This window comes from Pelecanus crispus, chromosome 6, assembly GCF_030463565.1.
Source record: "Pelecanus crispus isolate bPelCri1 chromosome 6, bPelCri1.pri, whole genome shotgun sequence".
NCBI classification, from domain to species: Eukaryota; Metazoa; Chordata; class Aves; order Pelecaniformes; family Pelecanidae; genus Pelecanus; species Pelecanus crispus.
The window spans coordinates 33366542-33388000 of NC_134648.1; the positions used below are offsets into that span (position 1 = coordinate 33366542).

A 21459-nucleotide genomic window follows, 5' to 3' on the forward strand; every position below is an offset into this window, starting at 1 on the left:
GCATGTGGTAAAGCTGAATAATGCAGGCATACTTCACCTTGCTGTACCTTCAACATTTTCTTTAACGCTGATTTGGGGGTATTTTGAAATAAAAATGTGTGCTCAAAAGAGGAGCTTGCTGATACTTCCCTAGGCCAAGGACCATTCCAGTCTTATTGGGGAAAAAATAATACCAACTTTAAGCTAAACATTAAAATAAGAACATTACATGCATAGTTGTGCTTTACTATCCGCAAGTATCATTTTCCAAAGCAGAAACATTCACAGATGCACTAGCATTAGTGGAAACTTCTGTAAGTGGGAACCCTGAGGTGGGACTTGATGTGCACAAATGTTTCCAAGCCAGTTACCCCTTTGCATATTTTTCTGAGGGGGCATCCATAAGTATAATAAAAAACAGAAGCTCATACTTACATCCTATTCCATGTTACTTTCCAAGCTGTGAGTTTCATCTTGCATTAGTCACCATATGATCTCTATCATAATGGTGGGGGTCAATGAATAGATTAGCTTTATGGGAATTTACAGTTCTTCCATGCATCTAAAGTTTGGTAAGTCTGGTAACCACTGACCTAGTTTTAATCTTCCCCCACTCTTAACTTAGAACTATTAAAATAAAAGACTTAAATTTAATTCAAGTTTCAACTCTTCATAAAATCTTGGATTATGTTACAAATCTACCTACAGAAACACACTCAAGTGTATGTCTTATACTGCAGCCCCGTTTAGCCTTTAGTTATAAATATCTTGACTTAATGTATGTGTAGAAACTTAAGTTGCCTTTATTCATGTTAAAGTGAGAAGACTGCAAAATACTCAGTAGCAATCAAAGTCTTAGCATAAAGATGTCAAGGGCCACTTTAACGTGGTAGTTGTCTTTTTTTGACTTGTAAAGAACTATATGTATATTAAACCTAATATAAACATAATTTTAAGTGATATTGCAACATAATGCTAAATTTTATAATAGTGGTTTTTTGGATTTTGAAAAAGCCTAATTTGTATCAAGTGCAAAAACAAGAATACTACCTTGTGTGTGTCTCTGAATTTACTGATCTCTCTCGATATCAGGTCTCTTTTGTCTTCCTCCATTTCTATAGCATTTATATCCTCCTAAAAAACAAGGGGGACAGGAGGAAAAACATTAAGAGCCATCTGTACAGACATGGGAGAACAAGAGAAAAGCTGAAGGTTAGAAGTTTTCAACCAGTCTTGCAAGAGATAAATAAAGTCCTTCTGCAGTACCAAACCTGACAGTCTGATGTTAATGAGTGAAAAAAAAAAAAAATCAGATGGACAAGAGTCACAAATCTGGCAACTAGCAGTAAACATAGTCATTGTCAAAGCCTACAATGTAAACGAACCTTGGTGATGAGTGGATAAGGTATCAGTGGGGCCACTGGAAATCTGCGGAAAATCTGCGGAAAAATCCACGGAGATTTTTTTTTTTAAAAATAGATTGCACACTACTCTGAAAAACAATGTTTTGTATGTTTGTACTACAAAGCAATATTGTATTGCTGTGATCTCATTTCTTTGATTCAACAAAATTACAGAAGAACCTCGCTAATTCTCCCTTCTCTGAACTACTTAAAATATGTAGTGAGGTCTCGTATTAGTAAGACTTCACTGAATTACAGGTATACTACAGGATATTAGTACACTATGGTAGCATCATAAACAAGACTAAGCTACACTTGCCAATATAAATGATCAGTATATTTGCAGTGGGTATGTCTTGATTTTATTTACTCGCTAATTCGCAAAATTTGGTAGATTGCACCTACTAACTAATAGTTAGTGCGAATTAGCGAGGTTCCCCCGTGCTTGAAATTGAAAACCAGATTCCACTCACTCTCAGTTCCCCACACACATTTGCAACTCCCCCACATCAGTCATGCCTTCATCCAGAAGAACTAACAACAGACTCTGCTGCTAACACCAGCGGGAGTCATCTTCACACCAAGACCTTCAGGGGACAACAGCCCCAAAGCTGGCGAGTGTTCCCACCCCCCCCCTCCGCCCGCCATGTATCTCAATCCATCTTCCCTTTCCCCCCCACCCTCCACAGTCCTTCTCTCCCCTCTCCTTTAAGGACAAGAGAGCAACGAGCTAGGACCACCTCTTCACTCCCACCTCTATCCACACAGGCCAAAGATGGCAGCTTCCAAGTTTCTTTTCCTCCTTCTCAGTATGGGAGGGATGATGGGGTATAATTTCAACCCACACGCGCTATGTATTTAAAAAGAGCTTATTTGTCTACTTGACTAGCTCAGATTGCCCAAATTCTACATCATACAGAGCTAGCAGAATATCCCTCTGTCCCAGGGACATCCTCAGCACCCAGCTCTTCCAAGACTGCAACGGTCTCTTACAATGTTTAACTACCTGGCATTATTCATGGCCATATATATATATATGTACCCACAGGACAATACACATTGTAACAATGCTTGTAACAAAAAATACAGCTGATAGCATTAGACAGTGACTCATTTGTAAATTCTCATCCAAGAAAGCATCTTCTCCCAAAGGGAGGGAGAGAAAAGAAAAACAAATTCTCAGCTCAGCACTCTTATACCTCAGGTCAGCCATGGCTAACAATGTTGTGGGGAAGACATACTTGCTCCCTGAGGGAGATGTTGTTTCTTGCACCACAGTTAAGCTCCACAAGCATTTGAATCTGCATTATTGTCTTGGAATAGGTACTTTGCAGAAGACTTAAGTGGGTAAAAATCTTGGTCAAGCAATTTTCCAATATCTTTCATATTAGGTGCAGAATGGTAGGTGTGAAAGCCCGTTTTCCCAGGGTTAGAAACTTGGCTGAAAAAGCTAAGTCTGAGTTTGCTCATTCTTATTCCCCCTTCTCCAGTTTGTTTTAATCCATAAAAAGGTCATCCACAGAAGCAGGTCTAAACCAGAACATTCATTCCTGCTTAACAGGGTTTTTTTTTTTTTGCATTACACAATATATGAAAACCAGCTGATCAAATCCAGCCAAAATTGAGATGTGCGTGTAAAAGTGATTTTGTAAGGCAGGAAGATTACAATATGCCTTTCATCCCTGAAGGATCCCTCCAAGGTTTGTGAGGTACACATATTTACAACTAATGAAGTGCTTCCACATCGGGAGAGACAGCTGCAACCAGCTGGATCAAGGCACACTACAAGAATGCATACTATAAGCAGAGAGAAGAATTTTGTCAAAAACTACCAAAGCAATTTCCTGCCATTACAAAAGCGCCCTGACATCTTTCAATGGAAATAAGACAGTATGCAGGAACTCTTTACAGTTGTTTAAGTTCTCATCTTAAAAACCCTACATGCACATACAGACTAAACTGCACTAAATTCAGTATTTCCACCTTCAGAGGGATGAAAGGTCGGTTCAATCCTGCCCAGATTCAAACCTGTTGTTCCAAGAAGTCTAGGTGCTTAGATGCCTAAACCATCCTGAAGGGATGGTGTCTATAACTGACTAGCTTTCATCTTAAAAAAATGAAACTGCTGCTGACATCAATGCTTGTTGATTTGTTTTCTCATCAGAAGTTTAGGTTTAAAGTATTTGCACAAAGTTTGGCCATTATATAAAGGTGAGTTGAAGAAAAATCTGTTTTGTCCAAAATCAAAACACATACGTCCTCCTTCTTTTCCTTTTTCTTCTTCCTGGGGTGAGAGTCAGATTCCTGGGAGGGGGCATTGAGCTCGCTGGAATATTCTCGTATTAAGACTTCAATGGCCCCTTTAATTATCTGATCTCTTCTCTTCGTTTCCTCATCCAGTGCTTCATCGTCATCATTTGTCGTCTCTGGTCTGGAGTTCTAAGGAAAAATTGCAAAGTAACGGAATCAGCAAATTGAGAATAACATTAGTTTTATTTCAGAAGTTCACCTTTGATCATCACATTCATGCCCCTACAGCATTTACTTAAAAAAAAAAACAACCCAAAAAACACCCACAACCAAAACAAACCAACCAAAAAAACCAACCTACCAAAAACCAAACCACCCCAAAACCCCACAAAAACCAAACCACCTAGAAGTAGTTATCAACTGCAGTCAGATCTTTTCACACTGGCAATACCATAGGGACCACATAGTTTCACATGTGGAATGGCTGCAGAGAGCAAGTGTAGGATTGCATAATAAAATAGAACAGATAAACAGTGATTAAGGTGGTAGACAGGAAAAGAGAAAGCGCACGCACGCTCACAGAAAGGCAATCACTAGAGTCCAGCTCTTGGTCAAAAGTTTCTGCCTTGTATCCTCCAGGACTTCAAGTCATTTCAACAGCAGTTCCTCAAAGCCTTCTACTTAAGTGCCATGCAATACAAATGTCTACCTGTAACTTTCAAGCTGCAACTTACAATGGGAGAACTACAGTAAAGAAACATTGTTAGGGAAAACATTCCTTGCACAGCAAACATTTTCTTATTGTTGATCAATTACTTTGTAGTTCCTCATGTTTTTGCCCTTTCCATCTTGTAGGGAGGAAAGGAAACACACACACAGAAGTGCATTTCACTAAATGTTACATGAAAGGGTAGAACAGCGATCTGCATACTGAGCAAGGTAGCCCACCTGTTGATCCCCTGAATCTTTTAAAAAAATGGAATCTCACCTGAGAATCCAGCTGGGTATCCCGTCAAGCGATAGGTGGTGGGTGGAGTGAGGGGGAGGGAAGGGTCTGATGGAGCAGCAGCTAAGAATGAGGGGGAAGGGAGGATTCAGTTGGAGCTGAAGAGACTGCCAGGCCAAGGAGGAGCAGGCTGAAAAGAGCTAGAAGGCAGTGACAGGGAGTGGAATTGAAGAGGTCCAGGGACAAGTGATCAGGGAGAGGAGCTAATTAGAGAAAGGTTTGCTTGGTGTGTCTCTGCAAGAAATTGTGTTGTAGTGTACACATTTGATTTCTTATTAAAGAAAAAAAGTTGCAACTTTTGGATCTGAAGGGCACCAGCACACCAATGATGGTATGAAAAGAACCACAAGCAGTATGATTGCAATACGTTTCATCATTTTTCCTTGGCAATTCACAGCCTTTCTTTGCACCACCACAAACAAACAAAAAAAAAAACTATTTGGAGCTAATCTCACCCTACAGTTCAACAGAATCAACACATACTGTTGCCCTCACCAAAGCCACAAACAGTATCCTCTGCTTTATTACAATCAATCCTCCAGGATTGATTGTAACCCACAGGAGCTCACAGAAAACAAAATTCATGCAAGATGTACAAGAACTCCACTGATACTTTAAGCTTGTTTATAATATCAGCTGTGAAGCACAGTATTACAGGTGATGCCAACAGGAAACAAGGAAGTATGGAATGGAAGGGGCAGTCAAATCAAATCCTTACCTAGTTTAACAGTACATTACTCCATTCAAACCCCATGAAGTTAGTACTCTGCTTTACTGAGCCATTGCATTTAATCCCATACACTGGGTACACAGTCAAAAATGTGTCAAGTACTTCAAGTCATCATTATGCCTCTAGTTCTGGTTAAATAAAATTAAGTAAAAGTACTTGTGTTCCCACTGTATTTTACGTACCTTTAAGAACAATTCCAAATTGGAATTTTAAAAATTTACTGGCTACAGTGTTAGTATTTTTAGTTTTCTGAACACTTTACAGAAAATAATTGTTTTAAGTAATATCTTAAGGCATATGCAGAACTTTAAAATAGTTAGAGACTAAGCCCGACAACTTGACTGTGATGTGAAATATATTATTTTAGCAAAGAAATAGATAAAACTCATTTTCACGCAAATTTGTCAGTTAAGTATCTTTGTATCTCACAAGAATCCCACATATTAAATATCTGCAATTATTCCAGAACAGATCCTTAGGTCCAGAAAGGAATGGTATAAAACCCCATCTACTAATGTCTGTAAGCTGCCCACTGCCTGATAACTGCATGATCTACTGAATGCTCTACTTCTTTCCTTGTTAATTTGTTCTAAAAGATAATCAGTGGAGGGGAAAGAAACTCCAATTCTCCTCAGACAGCTGATTTACAGACTCTGTGACAGAGTAACAATTACTTCTAGAGTTCATATACTTTCAAGAGTTTCTAAACAAAAATGGAGCAACAGAATCAAGGTATAGCACATATTACTACACTTTAGAATGAATTACAGAATTAATTCTAGAGATTCATTTGTAGCTTACAGATAAGTTTGAATGCTAGTGAATTAAGAGCTTACAACTTCACTGCCTTTCAATATACCTTCAGACTCATTAATGTGATTCTGGTGACATCCTAAAATGAATTAAGGGCAGAGACAAGAATAGAAACTAAGAGATGCACTCACAATCTGATCTAACAAGTACGTTATATTGCCCTCCTGCCAAAATAACACGTGTCACACATTATATACATACCCCATTAGAAGCCTTTTTCTTTGCTTTCCATTCATCTAGCTGAGCCTTTGTCTTTGCATCAACTTTGACTAGCAGCTTCTTCTCTCCAATCTGGAGGTCATGGAGTAGTCTCAGTGCTCGTAGTGTGGATTCTGGTTCTTTGTACTCACAAAATCCAAAGGCTGAAATGGACGATTGAAATGAAAAGTAGAAGTGTTAAAGGTCTACAGATAATTTACTTCATGTAAAAAAAGTGTTTTGAATCAATAAACTTGGAACATAGGCACTTTTTCTAAAACCAGGAGTACACATCATAAAAAGTCAGAAAGATCACTCACTGTGTTAGTCTTTGATATAACTACCAGCCCAGTGAATAAGGTGAAAGCAGTACCTACATTGTAGGTGCTCCATCCCTCGAAACATTCAAGGTCAGGCTGGATGGGGCTCTGAGCAACCTGATCTAGTTGAAAATGTGCCTGCTCATTGCAGGGGGGTTGGACTTGATGACCTCTAAAGGTCCCTTCCAATCCAAACTATTCTATGATTCTATGATTGTATTTGTAAATCTTTTGGCATGTCTGTCAATTAAGGAATGCAGTCTATATGACGTGTCTCAGGTGGATTTGCAATTGTCTGAAGACCAAGGACATCAATCAACAGCTTGCTAACCTAGACAGAGGGGCATTTCAAACTAGGTTCTTCACAACAGTTACAGAAAGTTGTGAGAAACACACCTTATGAGAGCAAATAAACAAAGTACGATACATAAGAAAGCTGAAGAAACTGAATTACATCTTAGAGAAGGAAAAAACAACCTAGAGAAGATATGAAAACACTAACAGCAAAAAATAGTAACCAAAATTGTTTCCTGTATCCACTGGAGAAAGGTCACAAGAAAGAATTAATGGGTTCAATTTGACCATAGCGAAGGAAGACGAATTTTACATCAGCAAAACCTCCTTAACAGAGAAGTATAATACATAGTAATAGAAGAGACTATTACCAGCGTTGCAAATACACCCCTTTGGAGGCTAAGTCCAAACTGGTAAACCTTTCTCAGGGACGGTCTATGAACTCCTGATTCAGTCTCAGAAGAGAAGGGTGAGCAAAATTAGGCCCCCCAAGACATTTTCCCCAAATGGAAATCTTTCCCAATTTTATTTTTCTCCATCTTGATTCCAAGGACAGAAAATAGTAGCCCTTTACTGGGAAGTATTTAGCAGTTAAGTATCATATACAGTATCTTAAAATGTAAGAGTATGAAGAATAACAATGTGTCAGACATTTGAAAAGCTGACAGGGAATAAAAACAAGAGTGTGACTAGAGATTTTGAAAAGTATGAACAGTTACCTTGAAGTTTTCCAGATGCCCCTTGTACTCTCTTCCAACTCAAAACCAAGCCACATTTCTGCATTAAAGATAAATATTAATTAAATATTTATCGTTTATGTTCAAATCATTACAAAAACTTAACCACTTTTTGCAAAAGATGACATGTAAAAAGGGTAAACACTACTAAAAATAAAGTATGTCTATGTTCACTGACATCTACAGCTTAAAAAAGCTGTAGTCTTCACTTACTGACTTTAAACTCAAGTGTAATGGACTGCTATTCCAGTGAGTGGGACGAACTACTTTTAGTTCCAGTCCACTACTTGTGGGTCATTACTTCTTCATTCATCAGCCAGGGATGAAATTTAACAAGCAGTCCACTGTACTTACTGCTAGAAGCTGCCGTATGAGCATGTCTGAGGCCTTCTCAGAAATGTTGCCTACAAAAACGGTGGTAGTGGGACCGCTGTTTTCATCGTTTTCTTTGTTCTTTAAGCCAGGATGTTCTTTTCTGGCTCCCAGATGTTTTCCAACCATAGACACTGTGGTAGGAACTAATACCTACAAAGAAGAGAAGATGCAAAATAAAGTGTTGGGTTTGTTTGTTTCTTTTTTTTTTTTTAATTTAAATCCATAAGACGAAAGAGTTGAGGATGCACATGTATTTCAAAATTAAATTTTCATATGAACCTTAGTTAGGTTTATAGAGTGAGACACCAATAAGTGGTTCAGGCTTTAACACTTTATACAACACAAAAAAGATTGCCATTTTCTGGCAAAGACAGACAGGAAAAAATGGTGTACCTGAACACGGCTAATATAAGGTCTCTAGGTGAGCATATAGTAGCATTAGGCATTATTTCTGCTACAAATAACTAATTTGCAACATTAGAGTCATTGGAAGTTCAAGTACCTTACCTTACCTAACAGTGTAAAAAGCAAGCTGCAAACAGAAAAGTAACTCTCACTCAAAGGGCTTCAACGGACACGTGACAGGTTTCAAAGCTTTCACAGAATGAATAAACACTACTGCTTTATTTAATCAATGCACAACCCAAAGCCTCTTTGGGTTAAGGAGCAAACTTTTGTAAAATAAACCATGCAGATATAGGCACAATCATCTGTTCCATTTTGCTGCACCTCTGCCCTTCCACCTAAGATTTAACGGTACGTATGCACTGAGTCCCCCTTCTCAAAATGCCCTTCTAGAAGTGTCACTTAATAAAAATTATGTTAATCAGAAAACTCAATAATGCATTTGTTCCAGTATGTTTGTCTTAAATACATCAGTTACCATGAACATATCCTCCTGTAACAGATAATACAAGCTATCAAAAAATTCAGTATTTTGGGGAGATTTCACTTATGCAAAATCACAGAAATGTTAATTCACCTTGAAGCCAAGAAGTAATCTTTGTATTTTAAAGAGCGCTTTTTTCTGCCCCATAAATCATAAACCTACCTTCCAACTAGAAATCAGTAAGACAAACAAAGAGACCTTTCTCTCATATGCTCTTCCATAGATGCGTATGACATGCAACTATTCCTTCCCCTGCAATGTGGGGAAAGAGAGCTTCTTTGTAAGCTTGTCAATGCATGTCTTTCTGGCCAACTCAGTAGTGCTGCATGATGGCCTTACAAACCTGGACAAGGTGATGCCGCCAGAGCACTCTGTTAGGCCAATAAACTCAAAGGTGAGAGACCTGGAATCTAACTAATCTCACAGTACGCCATAGGAAGACAAAGCCTAAATCATTTCATTTGAGAGAATTACATCTTCTTTCTTCACCATTACTTCAAACTTTCTCTAGGCCAGCAATTAGCATAATATTTGCATAATAGTTGCATTTAAAGTGAAGCATTTCCTTTAGTATGAATTCTGATGGAGTAGAGCAGAACAAAAATACTGCTGACATTTACTAAGTTTTACCCTCCATTTTATTTTGCTATCATCTAATCCCCACTTTAATACTTACAGTCGGAGCAGGAGCCATAATGCCCATTGGTACAGGAATCATAGGGGTCCCTGAGAAAGACAAGACATTAATATTAATCTGCCCTGTTGAGATTACTGATGAATATGAATGAACTGATCACAGACATGATTTCCAAACTAAACAGAAATTTTGGTCAAATAAGAATTTCACAGTACTGATTACCAGTAATTCCTTAAGCATTCAAGCATAGCCCAAGTACACTAACATACCACATGCATCCTGGTCACTTATCATATTACCATTTCAACTTTGTTTGTCACAAACAAATTATTTTCAAAGCACATTCAAACCACAATATTGTTCTAGAAGATAGGCATGTGATGAATGAGGCAGGGAATTCCATAAAGAGCAAAAGCAGCTAAAGTCCTACAGATGATAATCTCATTCCCAACTTGCTCAATTTGCATAGCACAATCGATTCTGCATACAGCTTAGGGATGAGGTCCTACAGAGAATGCCACCAGGCTTCAGCTACTATTTATGGAATAGCTTAATAAAGGCAGCATAAAAAACCTCAATCCAGAGGCTCCCTTCCTGCTGAATACTTGACTTGGCAGTCTCCAAAACTTAATTTAAAACAATATTTAATCAGGTGAAACCAAGCAATACCCTCTTTCCCACTACCAAATTCACTGGCAGCTTTAAGTACTATCATGTGAGCCAATATCTGTTCATAATAAAGGCTGTTTTTCTTTCCATGCCAGCTGCTAGAGAAGGTTTAAGATATTAAGTGAACAGATTTCAAAACTACTTGCTGGCCAGTAAAGACACTGAGACTCAAGAACGATGAAGTCAATCTCATGTTCCTCAGAGAAATATCCTCTAGGGATCCTAGATCTCTTTTTTTCATTCTAGAAAAACCTTCCTTTGTCTTTCACTCTCAATCCTTCCATTTTGATCCTTCCCTTCTCCAGCTCTCTTACCGCTGTATTCAAAAATCCTAACTGAACTTCTGCAACCTACTGTTCCTGGACTTGTTCCCCCTCTTTCTCCAGTGCTTAATCCTGAAACAACATTTCTCCTCAGACACCCTCTCCAGCTTTCTCCTCATCCACTCTGGTTTTGCTTTGATTCCATCATTTATTTTCTCCATCACTCAATCCTCTTCCTCAGTCACTTTATATTTAAGTCATACTACCTCCTATCCCTCCAAACTGTTCAGAGAATCAAAAGGTGTATTGCTCTCCCATGCTCAGTTTTAATGCACCATGGCATCTCACAGACTGGAGGAACTATTCCTAGACAAGGCTCTGGTTGTGCAGCCTTATAACTACTATAACTTTAATTATCATGATGCTGAACTTGGATTTTAAAGTTACAACTCAGTAAAGATACTTGTGTTATTACTGACAGTTCTCAGAAACTATCAGCCCAATGCCCAGCAGAAACAAAAAAACTCCACTAAAATGTTGGATGTCATCAGCAAGCATATTGATGATCAAGACCACGGGTATTGTTTAGCTGCTATTCAAAAACCTAGTGGAGGTGCATACCTTGACTACTGCCTACAGACCTGGTCTCTGCAACCCAAGAACAAAATGCAGCCTTAGAGAAGAGCAACTGCATGACTCAAGTGTTGAAGCAGCTGCTTTATTAGGAAAGCCTCTACACTCTGAGACTCTTCGAACATGGAGGTTGCAAGGCATGGAACACAACAGAGGTGTACAAAACCACAAAACACAACGCACCCAACTCCCACATCAGAACTGGGGCAGGAGGGGGACACTAAATAAGCAACGAGTTTAAAGACAGACATAAGAAAGTAGCACTTTACACAGGGGTTAATGAACTTCTCAGATATGGTGCAACAGGCGACAGTGGAGATGGATAGTATCAGCAGGTTCAAAAAAATATCAAAATGTTCATGTATGACAGGTCCAGAAAAAGATAAAGGAAAAATGGAAGATCATACTCTTAACATTCCTAACACTACAGCTGTATGAGGGAACAGACTCAGAAAGCAGACAGGTGTACATGCCCACCCTAAATACCATCTTGTATTCCCACTGCCCAGACAATGCATCAGGCTATATGGACTGCTGGTCTGACCCACTACAGCATTTCTTACACATGAACTGTAACTTTTTACATCTTAATGGTATCTGATAATCTTCAGAGATGACAAGAGTTATCAGAATCACATCCTTATCAAATCCTCCACATTTAGAGATGGAAATGCTAGAACTTCTTATGTTTAACAGCCATATTTTTAAGCAAAGCAAAACACTTTTCCTAACTTTATTCTTACACAAGTAAACCGCTCTAGCTGAAACTTTTCAAAAAATTATGGGCTGCGTAAGGTAACTAGACCATGAAATTTTGCCCAAACAGCTAGCTAAAGACAATATTATAAGCCACTAAAACTGTGATCTTACATATGGAATAACTTCAGAGTAGACTTTCATACAGTCACTGTGGCATTTCTGGCATTTTCAACTCTACTGATACACTCGTGCTAAGAAGTGAGAGATCCATATCTACATGTCAAAATATGTTATCTGCACAGGTAAGCAAATCATGTTTCTAGTGGGCAAAGAAAAATTTAATTCTCACCTAATACTAGGCTTCTCCACTCTACGTACTGTTTGGATTACTAATACTGAAACAAGACTATTTATGTAAGTCAAACACAGCAAGAGAACAAAAAGATCTTTGTTGCACATGTTAAGGAGCAAATGTTCAGAGTAGAAACTTGTATCGGGCATTTAAAAATATTCTTCAGAAAGTTATGCATCTGGTGGTTCTCACACTAGTATATATAAACTGGAGCTAGTAAAGGTAAGAGGTATGGGTTTAAAATTTAACCTGAAATTTCTGATGGCAGAATGCTACCTAATCAAGAACTCTGCCTTTAGCAGAAAACAGCTAACACCTCGCGGATCTCAGGAAAGTAAGTTTAGAAAAATTAATGCAAGTAAGGATTAGCCTGATGAATGGATGTACACAAAGCATTCCTGAGTTCAGCCATCTGATTTTTGAATGCCTTTATTGTCTACAACACACTTGTGCACAACACCACTTAAGACCTACAGACAGGAGTTATTTTCTGCAGCCCTTGTGATGAATTTTAAAGGGGTAATTCTCTGATGTATTCCTCTCTCGCACTCACTCTGTGGTCTCCTGCCTCCAGCCACTGTTATCTATACTGGCAATGTACAGGAAGAAAGTGGTTCCAGACCAACGAATTAAAGCCTCAATGCAAAAACCAGGCTGATCTTACAGATGGACAAGGAAAAAAACGGTGGGATTAACTTTGGGAAGATTAGAAGGAATGAGGAATGTAACAGTAAGTTTGCAAGATGTACAAAGGAAAGTATGTAAAAAGCCGAATAAAAGAAAGTGGGACTTATAAAAAGAAGTGCAGAAATACAATGCAAGAAGTTGGACCTTCTCTGAAAGTTACTCCTGTATGTTCACACCACACGCACTCAGTGTACCCAAGTGTTTCCAAAGGCTATCACAATGGCTTACTTGAAAGGAACTGAAAATCATAGTCTACTGTCAGAACAGCAGCTCTTAGAATATCTAATCTTAACAAAAATCACCACCTAGCTCCAGTCTTGAAAAAAATGTCCAAGACACAGTCCAGTATTATCTCTAATGGTTTGATTTCTGGTCAGAAGTAAGCACCTTTTGGTAGACCAAAAAGAAGTTGCTCATGTGACATGATCTGTGGGTGAACTAGAAACTCAATTACTATGTACACAAATTGGAGTTATTGAAATACATTAAGGGCCAGTAACTTTTGTAAATAATACTATTCAGAATAGTAAAAGGAAACTTATTTCTACAACACTTCCATATACTAACATAACTTACCAGGAGGTACAGGTGGAGGAAAGCCAGGAAACTGTGGAGGTGGGATCCCGGGGGGAAGTGTTGGGATTCCCATAGGAGGGCGATTCAAATGAGGTGGAAAAGACATTCTTCCAGTCACAATCTGTCAAAAAGATAGAAAACTTGTACTAGTCAGTTCCCAAACATGAATTACAAAAGCAGTGCAAATGACAAACGTCCATAACAATTTAAAACCTTTATACGGACATTCAACTACAAACTAGAACTATTTTTAACTCTTTTTCCCCAACTATTCATTAAGTTACAAATGTAGAAGTCTTCTTTCACAATGAAAAACAGCACTTCTACGAAAGTTTCAGAATGAAGTGAAAACCAAAACTGTATCTGACCCCTCATACCAATGGTTTACAAGAAGTACAAATTAAACAGCATTTAACAGTTTGTACAGTTTCTTTAAAATAAAATTGTCTTTTGCAGCATCTGAAAACAGAAGCAATCTTCTAATACATTTTCCATAAGGCAAGTAGTTCTCTTGTACAATAAATGATCGCACACAATATAACTGTGAAACAAGATGAGAGAAAGAACCGGGACATCCCAATGCTCAGCATTAACAGGAATTGTATTTAAAATGACATTGGGAAGACCCCCAAATTCCAGCACAGAGAGAGTTAAAAGCTTGGAAGAGGATTCACTGATCTATTTTTAACTTTCCAGTTCACACATCTTCTAGAGCTCAACTTGGATGATAGCCCATGAGCTGAGAGTCAATATGCTACCATGCAGAGTAAAGATTGTTTTAACATCATTTGCTATTCAGATGGTTATTATTATGTGCTTATTACTGGCCCTGTAACAGACACCACCCCATAATAAAAAACTCAAGATCACTCTTAACACAACTAACGAGGCATGTATTCTTGCTTCCTATATTATCTCAGCAACCTTACATGGTCAAGTCTTCAAAAAAGGTTGGCCCTCAGTTCTAAAATAACCAAAATTGGTCCCCAATATTACCACTGAGCATATAGGTGCATTCACACTGCAGCGAGGAAGCGCTAGAGGAACTTCATACACACTGGATTGTGTAGATATGAATCTCAACCACACCATATCACAAGTGACAAGAGTCCAGTTAGCTGCCTGCACAAACATTTGCGTTTCTCAATGGACTGTAGAGACTCATTTACAACCTACAGTACCATTTCTTCACTGCAACTCTTTTCCAAACAGGCAACCATGAGCCAAAACCAAAGCAGGCGGCCTTGAGAAAAGTGTTATGATAAGCAAAATTCTGATACATACAAAAGACCTGTAGATTATAAGATGCTTTCCCCAGCTTCCTGGCACCGAATGCACAAGAAACAAGAAACCAGCTTTGCTGGAGACAGATGTGCCTTCCATACATGTACAAGAGCAAGTAGTTAATGACAGTTTTAAATAGTAGAATTAAGAGCTAATATCAGTATTCTACCGTAATAGTAGATACATTTGAAAGAGCTAAAAAATTATTATAAGAGAATCATGTAGCAAAACTTTACTCCCACAGTCTGGAAACAACTATGAGAGATAAATATATATATAGTGGACTGGAGAGGACGAAAGGGAAACCCAAATGTATTTGGTAATACATTTGAACACCAGAACTTATTTATTCTGGTATAAGAACACATATATGACCCTACAGCATAATTCACCCAAAGAACAACTACATCAATTACAAGAGCTTTGTGATGATGGCATTCATTAATTGGCCCCAAAGGGCACTCATCAACATCTCACCAGGAGAAAAGATAAACGCTCCTGTGACACAAGGTCTAAGATGGTAGGAGAAACAAAACAGCAAATGTGAGCATTCCACCAACAGTTCAATAAAGATTATTTCATACAATATAATAAACATAAAACCTTCCCCCTCCCCCCGGGAAGGGGAATCTGTATGCCTAAGAACACACTTCCTTTCTGTTATTCTTGACTTTTTAAACCTGAATGTGCAAAGAAAAGCAGCAAAGGTGTACTGCCAAAACATTTTATTTGGAAGAACACTGTTTATTGTCTCTTCAGACTACGTGCACATTAGCCAACATTCCTCTAGAATCTGAAACCTGGATGATATGGAAGGGAACAGAACTCCCTTAGCTACCTTGATATCACTATTTGAAACTTCTTCACCAAAAAACCACCAGCCAAGGGTCCCAGGAAAGGCAGAAAATTAAGATCTTTAAGGCTCTCAGTCCTTATCTATATTGCAAGCTGACAGACAACTGGACAAAATTCAAAGCTGTTTTGGGGCAGGATGGGAGAGCAGTAAGCTATTGGGTCTGAGGTGGTTCTAAACAGGCTGCAGTAGCGTTACACCATCTGAGGTCCCCAAGACAATAAGGAGCGGTCTGTTAAACAAAAAAGAACAACTGGAGAAGCAATTTTCCAGGCTGCCTGTAGGTGCAGCCCCTTCTCTCACTCTGATAAGCACTTTATCTGAGACACCATTTTGGAGAAGCTAAAAAAAAGCCTAGGGACTAAGAAGTGAAACAGTTCTTTGAGTTAAAAGATGATGAAACATACCATACTCAATAGATGTCACATGAGCACACAGGCAAAGTTGGGTTTTTTTTTAATTTAAATAAAAAAAGCGAAGATTTAGCAGTCAATGAAGTAATTGTTACTGCATAAAAGGAACAAGGCAGTTAGTAAGAACAGATCAAATTTAGTCTTTCAATCTTCTAGTCAGATGGATGTGAAACACATCGTTATCTGTAGGACTTCAACAATCAATTTTACTTGAAGCACTCTGTTCTTATTTCTTCCATATTTGTACTGTTATTTTCACAGCAGCTAGAAAGCTGCCCTGTTACTGACTTAATTCTTGCAGAGACCAATCCTAGCACCTCTGCTGTCGGTGACACTGAAGATAAACACTAGAATTAAAGAAAGCCTTGGTCTCTTTCTTGCTGCTATATGTAACTACCAATGTGAAATGAGCAGAGAGAACAGTTTAAGTCTGTTTCCGTTACTAAAACTGTGAGGATCAACAGATACCAAGATTGAAACTGCTCGCTGGAGAAGTGAGAGATCTGGACGAGAGAGGAAGATGCATCGAGTTCCTTGCAGCAGCCAAGATGCTACAATGAAGGGAACTGCGTAGCATTATTTCTGTCAGCAGCTAGAGAACACACAAGAAACTTAGAAACTCTACCAGTCAGAGGGGCCTCTGACATCAAATTTGTAAGCAACTACAAACCAAAGGTTAGGTACGGAAATTTAAGAGATGTTAAGCTGGGTCTAGGTAGAATACACTTGTAGAAATCTCAAGAACAGTATCTTGAAATTCTCTGCAAACTGTCCTATTGCCCTGCCAGTACAGTTCAGCAACCAGTGTCTGATATGTTTACTGTGGTCTCAGTATTGTACTTGTTGATCTTCAAATTCCCCAATATACTCAAATATGTAAGTAAGGAACTAAACAGTCCTGAGATATTTTTAAAACCTCAGTTATGAAAGTATTACCTCAAGTAAAACTGGATGTATGCAGCATTCTTGATAGCTGCATTTTAACCAGCAGCTCTTTAAGTAAATACTGAAATAAGGACATCTTCAGCCCCCAAAATGATGGATTTGTGTCAGGGCTCTGACTCAAAGTGCAGTCAATTTAGGCTACGTCTGTGCCAGCAAGCAGGGCAGTACAACAGGAGCGGGTCTGTTAAACAGAACAGATGAAGCTGAGACCCTAATGTCCACGCTACACTTTTTTTGGGGCAGTCCATCCCACTGGAACAAATGCCCATCTGCAGGTAAGAGTCCATTTTTCAATATATTTTCATCCAAAAGGAATCCAGTTCATCCACTGGAACAGTGCAAACCAATGTGAAAAAAGGTTTCCCAAGTGAGGGTGACTGCAAGACTTCCTTCAAAAGCACACTCCTGATCCAAATTAACAGTGACGTAGGTGCAATTTTTGTAAGCTGCAGATTAATGATGTCATGCATGGCAAAACATCTAAGCTTACTCTAAGCAGACCCAGCTCAAACCCAGCCTGAGCTATTAACTAAAGCAAGTGCTACACAAACACAGCTATAATATTCCAGGTTCAACTTTGGCCTAGAAGGAGTTCAGTTGCTTTCATACACTGCTCTTCTGAGTTAATAAGTCCTGGTGGAACCAAACACCACGCAGAGCCAGCTGCACCAATCTTCTGAAACTTGGAGAGAGTACAGGAATATCCATACAGCTCTAAGGTTTGGTAAAATCCACCGAGACTTGTTAATTCTGACTCAGTGCTATCCCTGCTGGGCTGGAGCTCTGTCTATTAGAAGCACGCTAGCTCTGACACACAGCTAAGCAAGTGCACAGGGCTGGCCTGAGGGCATGCTAGACTCAAGTGTCCGAGACCACACAGAACTCAGAATTACTGTGAAACAAGGGTCACCATCATCCAGGCATTGCTGCCCCATGCTTCTTTATTATCTCCAACTCCCAAAAGTCCCAGAGGGGAATGACTGTATGAGAAGATTGTACTGGTCTGGCAGCACTGTTAATGTAATTTTTTAAAAAATCATAGTATTCTTGAAACCTTTTTATTTACTATTTACTCCACTTTTTAATGGAGTGAAGAGATATGTCATTAAACAGAAAGTAAGTTTATTAAAAATCACGGGTAACTAATGTATTTTAAACTGACAATTATATCACCTACTCAGGGCAGCATCATGATTCTATCAGTGTCACAGAATTAACCTCCTTAGTATCTCTGTGTTTTACACATCATAACTTTTATTTAAAAACCTGCAAAACATTTTAACCATTTCCAAAACAGTTAAGTTCCCCATGAAACAGTTACAATACTTATTGCTGAGCTGCTGTTATACTAAACAAAGTTAAAATTAACTGTAAAAATCCTGAAGTCTTAATGCATAAACAATGCACTTAAATAATACATACATGTAGTATCATAACAGCAGTGACAGTATGGCCAATCTAGCTCAATTTCATTTTGTCTGATTTTAACTTCTCTTCAACTTTTTCCCAATATAATTCTTCTGCACCGCAAAAAAATCTGTACAGTTAGTCTAGAATAAGTTGCACAGAATAGCTGTGCAAGCTAGTCCCTCAAATAAGGGAACAGTAAGCACAAAACTTGTTTTTTTTTTTTAAATTAACTACAATTCAGCTTTGATTATAATCTTAGTATTTAGATTATTACAAAAGCGCCTGACAAAATCCACACCTGTGGTTAAGTGTGTAACACTATGCTATTTAGTAACACCTGGTTAAAGAGATGTTATACCAAGACATTTGATTTGTATATCCATGTTATGTTTCACTGAAATGTCCCTACAAAAAAAGCTTTCACGCAATGTTTCTAATGCTTTCTAAGCATTGGAGTAATTCCTATTAAGAATTGTACAATGTTTTGGCATTTGATTTTAATGTCAATACCTAGGCGGCCACAGAGAGCGAATAATAATTTCCTCTAATTTATGACAAAGAATTTTATACATCTTGTGTCATATGATGGGTGCAGCTAAGCAACAAAAGCTTTTTCAGAAACAACTGGGGAAAACATGCAGTAAACCAACCTATTAAAGTCAGTACTATCACACAGGCTTTTACATCAGTCTCTATATGAGGTATGGATTTTCAAGCTGTTCCATTATAAAAATAACTAACGCCATAGTTTGTCACCCATTGGCGATGCTTTCTGTATTATTGCTTCTCACAAAAAAGCGCTCCCTAAAAGAACAAATCTTTTATTTCTGGCCAACTGATTAACTTTCTCTCAGTGAAAATGTCCACTTTCTCATAGACCCCTTCAGTTTTCTCTGAAATTACCTGCAAGCTAAGCAAGGCATCAATGTCAAACACAACAGACACAGGAGAGATAAAACAGATTATAGATTTTCTAAGCATATTTATTTTTGAACAAACAAAACTAGTATTTGCTCAAGCCTGTTTTTCAGAGGTGATCTAGAAAGTCCTCATGAACTGCCATGAAATAAGTTGCATCCCAAATTATTATTATGAAGCAACCCAAAAACCAAAGCCTCAGTCCGAAAGCTCTTTAACTAGGGCTCCATTAAACATGTCACCAGATCCTTGATTTAGTTCCTAATTCTGTGCCTCTGCACCCATATAAAGCCCTAGTCAGTCAAACAAGTTAGTCTCCACTCTAACTTCACTATTAACTCTTCCCAAAACACAAACATGGCTGTGGCATTACAACATTTATGTGAATGGGCACTTGAGAGACAGAAGCAGAGAAATGTGAAGCACTATATACAATGCCACCCCTTTACAGTGAAAGTAAGAAACTGTCCAGTTCTTCCTTCTTTGAGTTTGTTCTGGACCATCTTCCATAAATGGTGATGCAATACCTGAAGCAATGCTTTCCTGCCCCACAAAAAAATTACTAAAAATCTGTGTGCATGCATTTTAATCCGAATCGACTGAGAACTATACAACTTTAAGATTTCACTTCCTACAAGACCTACTACTACTACTAAAAAAAAAAAAAAAAAGAAGTTAATTGTGTTCGGGAAGTTTGTTGTATTTAAACAAAACCCCCTCTTTTCCTTCAGGCAAAGGTCTTTTTCTATAATGGAAAAAGACATCATGAGAAAAACATGCCAATACACACATCACAACTGTTACTGACACGGATGAATCACTCTAATTCTTTTACGCACAAGCTGCTAACACGTGTTTTAAGATGACTACCCCAGTCCACACTAAGGACATTAACTTCCCTGCCGCGATACCATCGAAAAACGTTTCCTCGCACGACCCGTTTCCACGGCACCGCGAGGTAAAATCCCACCCACAGCCAGCGGCGGGGCGGCCCGGCCCAGGCTGGGGAGCCGCTTCGGGCGCCGGCAAACGCTCCGCCACGGGCTCGTCCGCTCCCACCCGACAGGCGCAGGGCCTCGACCCGAGCGCCAGACGGGCTCCGCTCGCCGCCCCGCCCGCCGGGGCCGGCCGCCCGCCGCGCCTCCGGGAGGCGGAAGGGGCTCCCACGCCTCCTGGGCGGGAGAGGAAGCGAAAGGCCCCCGCCGGCCGCCGCCACCCTCCCGCGAGCGCCGCCCCGAGGCCGCTCTCCCGTCCCACCCCGCCACCGGGCCCACGCCGCCTCCCCGCCGAGGCGCGGGCCGCGGCCGGCGAGAGGCCGCCGGCGCCTGCCACGGCCCAGGGCGGCGGGGCGCGGCAGAGCGGCCTCGGCCCGGCCCCGGCCGCGCCTCCTCTCAGCGGGCGGCCGAAGCGCCGCCGCCTTCCCTCCCCCTCTCATCCCCCCCGCAGCCCCCTCGCTTCTCACCCCTTCGCTGCGGGGCAGGAGCCGCGTCCGGAGCGCCGCCGCGGCCCCTCCAAGCCGCGCGGGTCGGGGATGGTGCAGGGGGAGGCCGCTCGGCCGCCTGAGGCCCGGCTGGGAGGCCCCGGGGCGCCACTAGGCCGCGAACACACCGCGCCGAGCCGCCGCCGCCGCCGCGCTGCGCGGGGTCATGTGACCCGCCCCTTCCGTCAGCGGCCCGACCTGCACCGCGCCACCATAGAGGCGGACGTGCCAGAGCGCCCTCCCGCGCCGCACGCAGACAATGCCGCGCCCAACCACAGAGCGGCGGCGGCTAGAAGGGCAGGGAGCCAGCCAAAAAGGGCGTCCGGGCTGCCGCCATCTTTGCTGGGGGCAGGCGGTGCGGCGCCTTGACCCGGCCCGAAGCTTCGCCATCTTGAGGTCAAATACCGTCGCTCGTACCGGGGCTCCCGGCGGCTGCGGCGCGGGTGGGTGAAGGCCCTGGAAGGCCTCCCGCCTTGGGCCGGCACCGGCGCCCCTCACCTGCCCGCGCCCCCTCGGTCGGCCCGGGGCGCCGTTCCCCGCGGCCGCGCTCTCGGGCCAGGCCGAGCTGCGACGGGGGTAGGGGCGGGCTGGACCCGCGGGCACAGCCGCGCGCGGGATATGCCTCTTGCTTTTAACAGGCTGTTAA

The 21459-nt window shown here is 40.6% G+C and overlaps 1 protein-coding gene across 4 annotated transcripts in view; it reads right to left on the minus strand.

Annotated features, from left to right (window-relative positions):
- Positions 1–20827, minus strand: part of RBM25 (RNA binding motif protein 25) — a 35086-nt gene extending 14259 nt beyond the window's left edge. For 2 of the 4 annotated variants that reach the window (XM_075712097.1, XM_075712096.1), the window contains exons 1-7: positions 13511–13618; positions 9671–9720; positions 8085–8255; positions 7713–7770; positions 6383–6543; positions 3639–3821; positions 1030–1113 (exon numbers count right to left, since the gene is read on the minus strand). In XM_075712097.1, coding sequence (XP_075568212.1) covers positions 1030–1113; positions 3639–3821; positions 6383–6543; positions 7713–7770; positions 8085–8255; positions 9671–9720; positions 13511–13616 — 813 coding nt within the window. In that variant the 5' untranslated portion in view covers positions 13617–13618. Of the gene's footprint in view, positions 1–1029; positions 1114–1364; positions 1419–3638; positions 3822–6382; positions 6544–7712; positions 7771–8084; positions 8256–9670; positions 9721–13510; positions 13632–20795 lie in introns of those variants that run through there. The other 2 variants (XM_075712098.1, XR_012831118.1) reach the window with 2 other exon arrangements.
- Positions 20828–21459: the final 632 nt, after the last annotated feature.